The following is a 13,413-nucleotide window of genomic DNA, read 5'->3' on the forward strand; positions in this document are numbered from 1 at the left end:
GTGTGTGTGTGTGTGTGTGTGTGTGTGTGTGTGTGTGTGTGTGTGTGTGTGTGTGTGTGTGTGTGTGTGTGTGTGTGTGTGTGCTTCATTGTAAGTGCATTATACCTGTGTGACTGTCTCACTGTTTCATTTTACACCTCTGTGTGATTGCAGACTTTCATTCTACAGACCATACCAGGAGAGAGGATCACCAGCAGCATCGTCACACAGGTAAGAACTCTAGGAAAACACACAATAAAAACAACTTAGTTCTATTTGAAAAATCGTGAAAATGTGGCGCAAATCTTTGAATATATTATTTCACAGTGAACATTTTCAACTCAAATCTTTGCCTCTGGGGGGTCCCTGGAACAACATAATGTTGAGATGTGGGTCAGCGGCCAAATAGGCTACAAATAATTCCGGGGGTCCTTGACATGAAAAAGGTTGAGCATCACTGACATAGAAACACAGGTTTTTCAGAAAGCTGGTGTTGTGGGTGTGGACTTCATTGACATTAAGGAAGTATTTAGAGAGGTGCATGGGTATCTTGGTGGTGTAGCGAACCTTGTGGACCAGACCCATTGCAAGATGCTGTACTCTGTGGTCAACTCTAAGACTTGGGAAGTCTGGAGCCTTGTTTTAAGGGCCAATTGATGTGCTGTGGTACCAAGAGTTGCATGCATAGTCGAAGAAACCTTGTGGTCTCCTGTTAGGGTCTTCAAGGTGACCCTAACAGGTTTTGTTGACCAGTGAGGAGATCCTGTATAGGAATACTAATCCTCCTTACACTCCCCCCTATCCATTGAACAATGGCACAGGCCAGCTATCCTAACCCTTAAGCCAAATTCCAATACCCAAAATCTCGGCCACTCGCTCACTGCCACTCGATCACTCAGGGTCATTCCAGCTTGACCCGGAAATGGTTAACGTTCCAATTGTTAATGTGCTCCATCGAGGGGGCGATGCTGTTTGTTGAAGAGACACATTTCCGCTGAATTAATAGAGCTTCAGAATGATAAAGTAGCCTATCTATAGCCTACATATGTGAAAGTGAAAGGACCACAACAAGCCACTGGCTTTATTGCGTTGTGTGATATAAGCGTAATAAAAGTAGGCTATATAAATTAGGCTATATTGTGCGCACCTCAAAAGCTATAGTTAATTTATCTCTGTGCATGCCTGAATGCACAGACTGCTATGAATGACAAAAATGTATTTATTTATATGTGGACTGAACTGAATATGTAAGTCAGAGAGACTACCTAATACCTGTTATAGTGTCCGTTATTTGCAAAGACCGTCGGAGGAGGGACTGTCGGGAGGAGGGGGGGAGATTTATACGAGCAAAAAGGAACGCGGGCTGCGGGCAGGTCAGGAATTCCCTTCACAATCATATAATATAAAAGTGTCCGCATCCTGGCGCTTATTCACTATTTCAGGAATAAATAGCCTTGTTACCAATACATACACATTGGCCTCGGTTACATGCACAAAATTATGAATTGTCTATTCTGTAGACTGTACGGCTCTGGGTTCGGAGTTCCAGTGATCCAGCTGTGTGACACTGTATTGTTCCACCACTTTTGCTTTGGCAATGTAAACGTATGTTTTCCCATGCCAATAAATTGAATTGAATTGAATTGAATTGATACACGTCATAAGTGATCGCGGAATGTGCCGTCGCTTTAAAATGACAGCGTAGTACATTCCGATTCTATAGAGGCAAATCCACTCCACCACTCTGTCCTCGCATCGAATCCTCTCCTCCTCGCTTGGGGCAGAGCTAAGGAGCGAGTGGAGGACGTGTGGGGAGTGAGCGAGTGTGAAAGTTGCGGTATTGGAATTTGGCTATACTCTCCAGTGAACAATGGTACAGTCCAGCTATCCTAAAGCTGTTGCCAAACCTACCAGACAGGCGCGGACGTTTTCTGCTGTCGGCCAGCATCTTTTCCGGGTTTTTAGACAGCTGGTGGATGGAAAAGAAGCGTGGGGGAAAGTGTTTCCGGGAATCTGGCCGTCGTGGTAGTGGGTGGAGCTTAATTTCCGTCTAAAAACCCGGAAAAGAAGCCGGGAGACAGCAGAAAACGTCCACGGCTGTCGGCTCAGGTCTGGAAACGCTGTGTAGCTGTTTCCAGACCTGGGCAGACAGGCGCGGCCGTTTTCCTGCGTTTTCCCGCATTTTCCCGATTCCTGGAGGAAATGCTTGCCCCCGCGTGGGTGGAGCTTTTTTTCCATCCACCAGCTGTCTAAAAACCCGGAAAAGACGCCGGCAGACAGCGGAAAGCGGACGCAACTGTCTGCCCTGGTCTGGAAAGACTGTAACCCTTACTCTCCCCCCTCTCCAGTGAACAATGGCACAGTCCAGCCCCCCTGCAGCTCTAGCAGTGATTGGTGAGAGGAGCCTGGATCAGAGCTGGAAGGTGATTGGTGCAGGAGGATTTGGTCAAGTCTTCAAGACCAGACATCTTCAGTGGAGATGGGATGTGGCCATTAAACTCTTAGGTCTGGATAACGGGTAAGTGGAGAAAGTTACTGAGCACTGATGACGTTTCAGAGGATACATATTTATATTGAATTATTATTACAAATGGACCCTTACCCACCTGTACTCTCTGGCCCCTTTTCCACCGGTTTGAACCGTGTAAAGTTCAGAAGTAGTCCATGAGCCAGACCTCCAAAATTGGAACGATCATTATTAATTGACTGAGTGTATACCTATATTAAATTGTTTATAGGATCAATATAAATAAATTAATATATGATAACCTTTCGCTTTTTTCATATTTATCACACATTTTGTTATTTTCACCTACAGTAGGCCTATATGTGGTAGGTGAATAGGTAAAAATGTAAAAATATAATTAAACAATCAATCAATCAACTGTAATTTGTATAGCACATTTCATACAGCAAGTGCAACCGAATTTGCTTCACAGATTACAATAATAGTAATAGTTATCACCATGAAACTTCCCCAGTTGGTTATTTACACGAAGGCAATGATTTATTGCAGGGGTTTTCAACAGGTGGTCTGTGGACCACTGGTGGTCCGTGAAGGTACTGCATGTGGTCCCTGACCATGCATTGAGTAATGTAGGACTTGTTGATTATTTAACTTTTCCTTCCACTAGTTGAGAAACCGGACTGACAGAGGGTCATGTTGTCATGTTCAGATCATTCTCAGATAAAGTGACATATATGTCATGTTATGTTCAGATAAAGTGACATATATCTCATGTTGTCATGTTCAGATAAACTCACATATATCTCATGTTGTCATGTTCAGATCATTCTCAGATAATGTGACATATATGTGATGTTATGTTCAGATAAAGTGACATTATATATCTCATGTTGTCATGTTCAGATCATTCTCAGATAATGTGACATATATGTCATGTTATGTTCAGATAAAGTGACATTATATATCTCATGTTGTCATGTTCAGATCATTCTCAGATGAGGATTTGCTTGGTGAGGCTGAGATGATGCGACGGGCAGAGAGCCCCTATGTCATCAGGGTCCTGGGGGTCTTCAGGGGCTGTAGACCCAGTAATAACCTCATAAGTGTGGGTCTAGTCATGGAGCTGATGGAGAGAGGAGCCCTCGACTCCTTGCAGGTCAGCTTTTTTGAGTGGCGCTAGACCCTCCAATACGTGGCGTTTGAAGATTAGGTGATATCAGGGACGTGCAGAGAGTGTTAGAGAGGCAGGGGCTGAAATCCCGTAAGAGGGCACTTTTTAACACAAATAGCGAAAATAGCAGATCTTGTAGATCAGCTATTTTCGGGGCGCAACCCGGCACTCTAGTGGAGATATGGTGTACGACATGGATTTCTAAACACATTTGTTCAACGCAAAATGCTGTGTTCAAGTTCAGGAGACTTGAAACAATTCTCCTGAATGCTGCCTTCCGGCATGGCATGGAAATGAGTGGCATTTGCATTTCTTTCACCATAGAAAATGCTGCATTTGTGGTCTGGAAAGGGCAGTTGTTTTACAGACGGATAAAAAGGCAGGGGCTGAAGCCCCCTTTGATGGCTAAGTCTGCACCAAAGTGTAGAGTAGGAGAGTAGCGACACGCTTTGATCTTGCCGGAAACTTGGTGCCTATGGGCTATAGTTCCAAACATTGCTCCTATGGCTGGAACTATACATTGAGATAGAATGAGCACTTTCACATTCCATTGTTACAATGGGAGTCAACGCTATAGTGTCGCCACTCTCTTACTATATTACTCTGGTCTGCACGTCCCTGCGTGATATGGTGGCCATGCAAGTCTATGGGATTTTTAACCCTAGAACACTAAACATATTTTTTGTTACACCATCACTAAACACGGGTACATTTTACCCAATATAAAATATTCCATACAAAATATTTCTCATCAAAATATATTGCCAGTACAGCAATACATGGCAACTTAAGATACTCTTCTTTAATATTTCATCATGACTTTTAGCAAAAAAAAAAATAGATTTCAGAAATTAAGTTGGGAACTCCTTTGGTCCACCCATTCCTAAAACATGTGAGAATGGTCCAGTGAAGAAAAAAATAAAAAGGTCCATTGTGGGTGTATTGGATTTTTCTCTTTCACACTATCACTAAACACGGGTGAAATTCACCAGAACACCTGCCTGTAGGAAAAACCAAGGATGTGGGCAGGGAAACAAACCTACTGCACTAAGACGGTTAAAATAGCCTTTATGTGTATGTGTGATTGTGAATGAAATGTTTGACCCGCTCCCCCCCACCAGAAAAAACTAAAGGACCTGCCACCCTGGTCCCTGGTGTTTCGGCTGGTTCACCAAGTGGCTCTGGGCATGAACTACCTTCACAGTCTGACTCCTCCCATGATCCACCGTGACTTGAAGCCTGCCAATGTGCTGCTGGACTCAGGTCTGAATGTCAAGGTGAGTCTACACCTGTTGGACTGAACGTCAAGGTGAGTCTACACCTGTTGGTGTGAACGTCAAGGTGAGTCTACTCTACACCTGTTGGTCTGAATGTCAAGGTGAGTCTACACCTGTTGGTGTGAACGTCAAGGTGAGTCTACACCTGTTGGTGTGAATGTCAAGGTGAGTCTACACCTGTTGGACTGAACGTCAAGGTGAGTCTACACTCTACACCTGTTGGTGTGAACGTCAAGGTGAGTCTACACCTGTTGGTCTGAATGTCAAGGGGAGTCTACACCTGTTGGTGTGAACGTCAAGGTGAGTCTACTCTACACCTGTTGGTCTGAATGTCAAGGTGAGTCTACACCTGTTGGTGTGAACGTCAAGGTGAGTCTACTCTACACCTGTTGGTCTGAATGTCAAGGTGGGTCTACACCTATTGGTCTGAATGTCAAGGTGAGTCTACACCTATTTGTGTGAACGTCAAGGTGAGGGTGAGTCTACACCTGTTGGACTGAATGTCAAGGTGAGTCTACACCTGTTGGACTGAATGTCAAACTGAGTCTACACCTGTTCAGGTCTAAACTAGAAATGCAATACTTGTGCGCGAGCAGAGCACACAACTTACCTCTGACTCTTGTCAACTTACCGTCCCCCGTCCCTGAGCAATGATCTGTATTACATCCTTGCCATAAGCAGACTCCAATCAAGTTATTGAAACATCTGAGTTATATGTCTATAGATATCCCATTAAAGATATCCACTACTACGGGTTCTAAATATTTTAAGTTTCCTATATGTACGTTTGAAACTCAAATTGGTTACGTCATCCACATATGTCGGTGTTGTCCCTCGGCCAATCAGGAACCACTGTTTTTACATAAACATACATAGTCATCAGCCAATCCCTGACTGGCTGAGCGACGCCACCAACATACAGAGCCAATCCAATTGGCCGAGGGGGCCACCGACATATGCAGCAAGCTGCCAACTTGCGCTCTGATTGGCCCAGCGACGCCACCAAAAATACATAATCCTTGATTGGATTGGCCGAGCGACGCCACCAAAAATACATAATCCCTGATTGGCCGAAGAGGGGGGGGACGACGACACAGCACTTGCATTCTGCTCGCGCAAGTAATAATAATAAAAGAGAGCAAAAGCATAAAAAAACCCATTAAAATAATAGCAAAAAGTTCAAGCATGTCGTTCCTTATTGTAGGGGGGTTGTCCCGATCGGATTGGGTGATCGAAATCGGCTCCGATCACATGATTTTCAAAAGATCGGAATCGGGGAGAAAAGATCAGATTTTTTATCTCAAAGAAAGATGTATTATCAATGAGATTTTGTAAAAAACGGTTGTGTTTATGCTATGTTGTTTTCCTTCTGGTCCCAGTCAGAGATCATCAAACAAAGACTATAGTCACACTCAGAGGCGTGATAGCATATGTGTCTGTAGTACTCTCTCTGAATGAGAGAGATACTCTTTAAGAGTTTTAACTTTACTTCAGTCCTATAAGCTGTAGAACTGTATTCACTCTAATTAACCAATACATCATTATTTTGCTATGATTCCATGCTTTCATAGAAAGAAAAAAAAACACAATTTTTGCCTTTCAATAATTGAAAGGCAACACAACAGACTAGACTAGAGTGACATACATTAGGATATCTGCTATTGTGATATGGCATAAGTGTTATATAAAAATCACGCCCATGTGAACTGAGTGGTGCAACTACACATTTATTGTTATAGTTACTGATGTCACATACTAACCATAGCAACCATGCTCACCCGTACAGGCACAAACACACACGGGTACTAACAAAGCCAGTTGTTGGAGTGGTTTGCACCACTCAAAAATAAAGATTGGATCGGGAAAGATCGGTATGTCTCAAAATCAGATGATCGGAATCGGATCGGGAGCAAAAAAACATGATCCCTAGTAATTGGTGCATTTACTGTATATAGTGCCTTTATCCAAGGTGCTTTACATAGAGCTTTCCTGTTTATGCAGTAGTATTGAACATCATTCTCTCTCTCTCTCTCTCTCTCTCTCTCTCTCTCTCTCTCTCTCTCTCTCTCTCTCTCGTCCAGATCACTGACTTTGGCCTCGCCAAGTTTGTCACCAACGTGACGGCGACTCGTATAAAGGGGGCGGGGACACGGTTCTTTATGCCTCCAGAGGCCTTCTCCACGTCCTACACATCTGCATGCTCCTTTGATGTCTACAGGTATCCATCATTCCCTGTGTGGCTGGAATTCAACCTCACAGTGCTCGCAATTCACTTTGAAAAGCTGCATTAAGACTCTTCAGCTCAGACTGACCTGACCATTAACCATTGCAAAGCTATTTCATATAGTATGGCGGTGTGGCTCTGCTCATGTGATATCACAGATTATCTGTGCACCGAGCCACAGCTCTGATATCATATCACATGTGATATCACAGATTATCTGTGCACCGAGCCACAGCTCTGATATCATATCACATGTGATATCACAGATTATCAGGAGCATGTCTTGAGCGTACAGGGTTTGATGAGGTCAGATCAACATATGGAATGTCAGAACATCTATGGAGATCTAAGGGTGGTAGCGGGGACATTCTCTTGAGTGTACAGGGTTTGATGAGGGCCCAGGTAGGGCCGGGCCTTAATTACCGGTCCTGTTGAGAACTCTAGTTTTCGCCGGCTGCCGGGCGTGGCTGCACTAATAACTTTGGGGCAGGCCCGTCTAGAGTTTGAATGCACAGGTAGGTTATAAGTCAACAGGGAGAAATCGAAGAGGAAGGATGGATGGGGAAGGATCAACATATGGAATTTCAGAACAGGTTCTGACATATCCATATATGGAGATCTAAGGGTTTGAGGTTTGAGGTCATTATGTAGAGTTGCTGGCCAATGTTGATGACATCAGGGATCTCCATATATGGGCTTAACTGCGACAGCAGGTCACATTTACTATGACATCAGGGATCACCATCCCGGATGATATCACGTGAGGGCTTTTCCATGTATGGGGATTTTGAGTGATACACTGACACAAATGTACGATTTCATAGTAAATGCAACCTGTGGTCAGGACATCATAATACAATCCATAAAACACATTATAATCACAGATACCCATAACAGAACTATAGATAGGCTACCACATAATCACAGTATAATCCATAAATCACAGTTATAATCACAGAATCACCCATTACAGAAATAATGCCTAACTAGTGCCACAGGGAGGAGGTCAGGGAGGTGGAGGGAATTTGAACGCTTATCTTAACAACTGAATCAGCTTGGCATGTAGAGTGAAGACAGACTGCTTAAAAGGACCACCTGATTGAATGTGGGCGTGAGTGAGTTAGCTGGCAGCCAATGAGAGTGAAGGTCTCAATAAACTATCATTGGTGCTATCTTTACACGAGAAAGGTGTTCATAGAAAACGGGAAAAATAAAGTATTGTTTGCAGGGGTCTGTTGACAGCGTTTTGGGGAATTGGAAATGTGTAAACTCCTTCCAGAGTGGAAATATTTGAAAATGTCGTCTCCTCCCGTCTCCATGCAAACGGGGCAAAACAGTGAATCCGCAACACTTGTGACGTGACGTCACAAGTGTTGCGGATTCACTGTTTATTCAGCATCATATGATATGATGCTGAATAATAACCCACCTTTTGAATGATAGTATTTAACAAAATGAGTGAACGAGTTGCACCAGGTAAAGAGATGTCTGTCTGTCTGTCTGTCTGTCTGTCTGTCTGTCTGTCTGTCTGTCAAAAAAACGAAAAACTGAAGAGGCTACTGGAGATTGGAGGGCCTGATTGGGAAACAGGATCTGATGCAGGACAATGTCACTATGACAGAAAGAGACAAGATGGGTCTGTTGCCACATTCATTCACCCCATAATCTCAGTGGAAATAGGTTGTGAAATTAAAAGTCAGATTCTAAAACTGGAATTTGGGAAAAAGCCCTATTTTTACATTTTCTTAGTTAAAACCATTACATGATTTCCCCATGCCCGCACGCACGCACGCACACACACACACACACACAGGACTTTGTGCCTATAATGTGCGCACTATGGCACCGTTCCTCATCTCGCGCAAGAGACACCACACACCAGTAGAGATAGTCACTTGTTGTGGAGGCTATTGTCTTCCATGAAAAATATTTCGATGCAATGTTACTACTCTGCATGGCTCATTTCCATGCGTCACAGTCAGGGACCCTGCTGACGATTTGGTGGTTCACTGGTTACCCTACTACTGCATATAACAGCGCTGCACTAACATAATGCAGCGCTGCAGAGCCGCGGAGAAAATTGTTATTATGAGAGCCGGCTTGGCTTTTTTTGGCACATTTGATGCCCCCCTCTGCGTGCGTAGTGTGTGTGCGTGAGAAATGGGAGGTGTGGTGTGGTGCGTGGTAAACGGTCAAATTGCGTGACTGTCACTCTCAAAGCGTGAGACTTGGCAGCCCTGGCCACCTAGCCACCTGGCATGCACACTACACTGCCACCAAGCCACCTGGCATGCACACTACACTGCCACCTAGCATGCACACTACACTGCCAGAGTGCCAGATCAAAAATACACTTTTTTCCTGTGCTGTTATTGGCTACTGTCTCTGTCTACTGTTATTGGCTAAGGCGCAACCCAGCACTCTTTATCTACTGGACATGCGGTGTACGACATGGATTTTGAAACAAATTTGTTCATCGTTCCAAGTTCACTAGACTTCGGAAAAAAGCTATTCTCCTGAATGCTGCCCTCCGGTATGGCATGGAAAGGAGTGGAATTTGCATTTCTCAGTACTTCATAGTAACTGCTGCATTTGTGGTCTGGAGAGGGCAGTCGTTTTACAGATGGGTAAAAGGGCAGGGGCTGAAGCCCCCTTTGATGTCTATGTGTGCACGTCCCTGGAACCATTGTCTTTTAACTCTCGTTTAAAATGGAGCTGCGAGCCATTTGTCCGTCTATGATTTTACGGCCCTGAAGGTAAAAGATTGTCTTTGTCTTTGGGAAAGGCCTGGGGTCACTGCATAGCCTTGTGAAACTCCAACATAATCTTTGACTGTATAATTTTCTGTGTGTCACTGCATAGCCTTGTGAATATCCAACGTAAACTTTGACTGTAATTCTCTGTGTGTCACTGCATAGCCTTGTGAATATCCAACATAAACTTTGACTGTAATTCTCTGTGTGTCACTGCATAGCCTATCCAACGTAAGCTTTGACTGCTGCTTAGCTGTACAGTTCAATAGTCATGATGCATGTAGCTACATGTGCAAATGTACACTGACGACAACAGACAACCAAAACAACATATGCTTGGTTTTAACCAGTTAATTTAGTTAGTGTTTTTATTTGGCAAACTATCAAACTGATCACGCTGAGAATGAGTAGCTTGCAATCTGTTCCATGTGTGATGATATGCAAAGTAATGACTGATGAATGTCTCTTTTTATTGTAGTTATGCCATGCTGCTGTGGAGCCTTTTAAGTGAGTTATCTCTCTCTTCCTCTTTGTTTTTGTTTTTTGGTAACGATTTAAAGGTCAGGTCTATATACGCACTGCACAATTGATTTCCGTCAATTATCCTGCTGCTTTATTAAACGGCTACTAGCCTAAAATAAATATATTGACCCAAAAGTAACAACAAAACAAAGTATTTCCGTACTTATGGTAGTGAATGTAATCCATTAATTTATGCAATGTTTTCTAAAACATTGTTGAGAACAACGTTTAGCTGTAAGCGCTATAATGCCTTATAAGTGTTTGGCAGTTCACCCTGCCACTGATGATATATCGTATGACCTATATTAGATTCTGATTATTTATTTCTAATCTAAGGTTTGAATTATTATTTATTGTGTATGTTGCAGAGAATTATATAATTCTGGACTGTATGTATATTGATTGATGACTGATGGGTAGCTCCATGGTAGGGAGCACCTACCAACTGTGTGTGGGTGGAGGGGTCATCATGTCAACTGTGTTTTGTTTAGAGTGTATATAGAGAGAACTCTAATTATCCTATATTGTTTGTATAGGGTTAATTGACTGAATAATAAGTTATGTATACTCTGTGATGAATAATATGTGTTGTCCCTGGACATTAAGAAGTACTGGTTTAATTGTGGAATCAATTCAGGGTGGTATGTTCCAGTGGGAGGGGCTTAGCCTTTATATGTAGGGAGGCCTCCCACTGCCAAGGTAGGACTGTGGAGGTGGAAGGAGCTAAAGCCACCAGTCCAGTATACCTGTAAATACTTTTGTTTTTCCTCTCTGTGAATAAAGACGAACAGAATCTCTGCAGCAAGGACTCTCTGGAGGTTTTCTATACATGTTCTACATATTTTTCCGCGTTTAACACTACCCACACTAGGCAAGTGTGACAAAGTGCATTGTAATGCATCATATCTAACACCTAGACCCGACCTTTAAGTAAAGTGTTACCCACTCATTGTTGGTTCAGCCTCACAGAGTCCACTGTTTATTCAACAATAAGAATAAAATCACTTGTATTATTCCTATGGTTTCTCTTGTCTTCTAATCATGTAAATTCCTCAGACACTGGAAACGACAGCGATCCAAAGTTTGATGTCCAGCGGGGAGGAAGACCACCGCTAGACGTTGCTAAAAGAATGAAGGCTCCAGGACTGGAGGAGCTGATCAAACTCATGGAGAGCTGCTGGCACCAAAACCCTCGCCGAAGACCCACTTTTTCAGGTGAGAATATGAGACTGGCACCAAAACCCTCGCCGAAGACCCACTTTTTCAGGTGAGAATATGAGACTGGCACCAAAACCCTCGCCGAAGAGCCACTTTTACAGGTGAGAATATGAGACTGGCACCAAAACCCTCGCTGAAGACTCACTTTTTCAGGTGAGAATATGAGACTGGCACCAAAACCCTCGCCGAAGATCCACTTTTACAGGTGAGAATATGAGACTGGCACCAAAACCCTCGCCGAAGACCAACTTTTACAGGAGAGAATATGAGACTGGCACCAAAACCCTCGCCGAAGACCCACTTTTTCAGGTGAGAATATGAGACTGGAACCAAAACCCTCGCCGAAGATCCACTTTTACAGGTGAGAATATGAGACTGGCACCAAAACCCTCGCCGAAGACTCACTTTTTCAGGTGAGAATATGAGACTGGCACCAAAACCCTTGCCGAAGACCCACTTTTTGAGGTGAGAATATGAGACTGGCACCAAAACCCTCGCCGAAGACCCACTTTTACAGGTGAGAATATGAGACTGGCACCAAAACCCTCGCCGAAGACTCACTTTTTCAGGTGAGAATATGAGACTGGCACCAAAACCCTCGCCGAATACCCACTTTTTCAGGTGAGAATATGAGACTGGCACCAAAACCCTCGCCGAAGAGCCACTTTTACAGGTGAGAATATGAGACTGGCACCAAAACCCTCGCTGAAGACTCACTTTTTCAGGTGAGAATATGAGACTGGCACCAAAACCCTCGCCGAAGATCCACTTTTACAGGTGAGAATATGAGACTGGCACCAAAACCCTCGCCGAAGACCAACTTTTACAGGAGAGAATATGAGACTGGCACCAAAACGCTCGCCGAAGACCCACTTTTTCAGGTGAGAATATGAGACTGGAACCAAAACCCTCGCCGAAGATCCACTTTTACAGGTGAGAATATGAGACTGGCACCAAAACCCTCGCCGAAGACTCACTTTTTCAGGTGAGAATATGAGACTGGCACCAAAACCCTTGCCGAAGACCCACTTTTTGAGGTGAGAATATGAGACTGGCACCAAAACCCTCGCCGAAGACCCACTTTTTCAGGTAAGAATATGAGACTGGCACCAAAACCGTCGCCGAAGACCCACTTTTACAGGTGAGAATATGAGACTGGCACCAAAACCCTCGCTGAAGACTCACTTTTTCAGGTGAGAATATGAGACTGGCACCAAAACCCTCGCCGAAGATCCACTTTTACAGGTGAGAATATGAGACTGGCACCAAAACCCTCGCCGAAGACCAACTTTTACAGGAGAGAATATGAGACTGGCACCAAAACCCTCGCCGAAGATCCACTTTTACAGGTGAGAATATGAGACTGGCACCAAAACCCTCGCCGAAGACCAACTTTTACAGGAGAGAATATGAGACTGGCACCAAAACCCTCACCGAAGACCCACTTTTTCAGGTGAGAATATGAGACTGGAACCAAAACCCTCGCCGAAGATCCACTTTTACAGGTGAGAATATGAGACTGGCACCAAAACCCTCGCCGAAGACTCACTTTTTCAGGTGAGAATATGAGACTGGCACCAAAACCCTTGCCGAAGACCCACTTTTTGAGGTGAGAATATGAGACTGGCACCAAAACCCTCGCCGAAGACCCACTTTTTCAGGTGAGAATATGAGACTGGCACCAAAACCCTCGCCGAAGACCCACTTTTACAGGTGAGAATATGAGACTGGCACCAAAACCCTCGCTGAAGACTCACTTTTTCAGGTGAGAATATGAGACTGGCACCAAAACCCTCGCCGAA

At 44.0% G+C, this 13,413-nt stretch overlaps 1 protein-coding gene across 1 annotated transcript in view; it reads left to right on the top strand.

Moving 5' to 3' along the window:
• LOC306930855 (uncharacterized protein) overlaps positions 1–13,413 on the top strand; it is a 68,978-nt gene that overhangs the window by 3,584 nt on the left and 51,981 nt on the right. Inside the window, exons 2-8 of the mRNA XM_079511951.1 lie at positions 154–210; positions 2,328–2,497; positions 3,431–3,602; positions 4,739–4,894; positions 6,976–7,112; positions 10,350–10,378; positions 11,450–11,608. Of these exons, the coding sequence (XP_079368077.1) occupies positions 2,334–2,497; positions 3,431–3,602; positions 4,739–4,894; positions 6,976–7,112; positions 10,350–10,378; positions 11,450–11,608 (817 nt within the window). The 5' untranslated portion in view covers positions 154–210; positions 2,328–2,333. The remainder of the gene's footprint in view (positions 1–153; positions 211–2,327; positions 2,498–3,430; positions 3,603–4,738; positions 4,895–6,975; positions 7,113–10,349; positions 10,379–11,449; positions 11,609–13,413) is intronic.

This window comes from Electrona antarctica (assembly GCF_951216825.1).
Source record: "Electrona antarctica genome assembly, chromosome: 10".
In the NCBI taxonomy this organism is placed as follows: domain Eukaryota; kingdom Metazoa; phylum Chordata; class Actinopteri; order Myctophiformes; family Myctophidae; genus Electrona; species Electrona antarctica.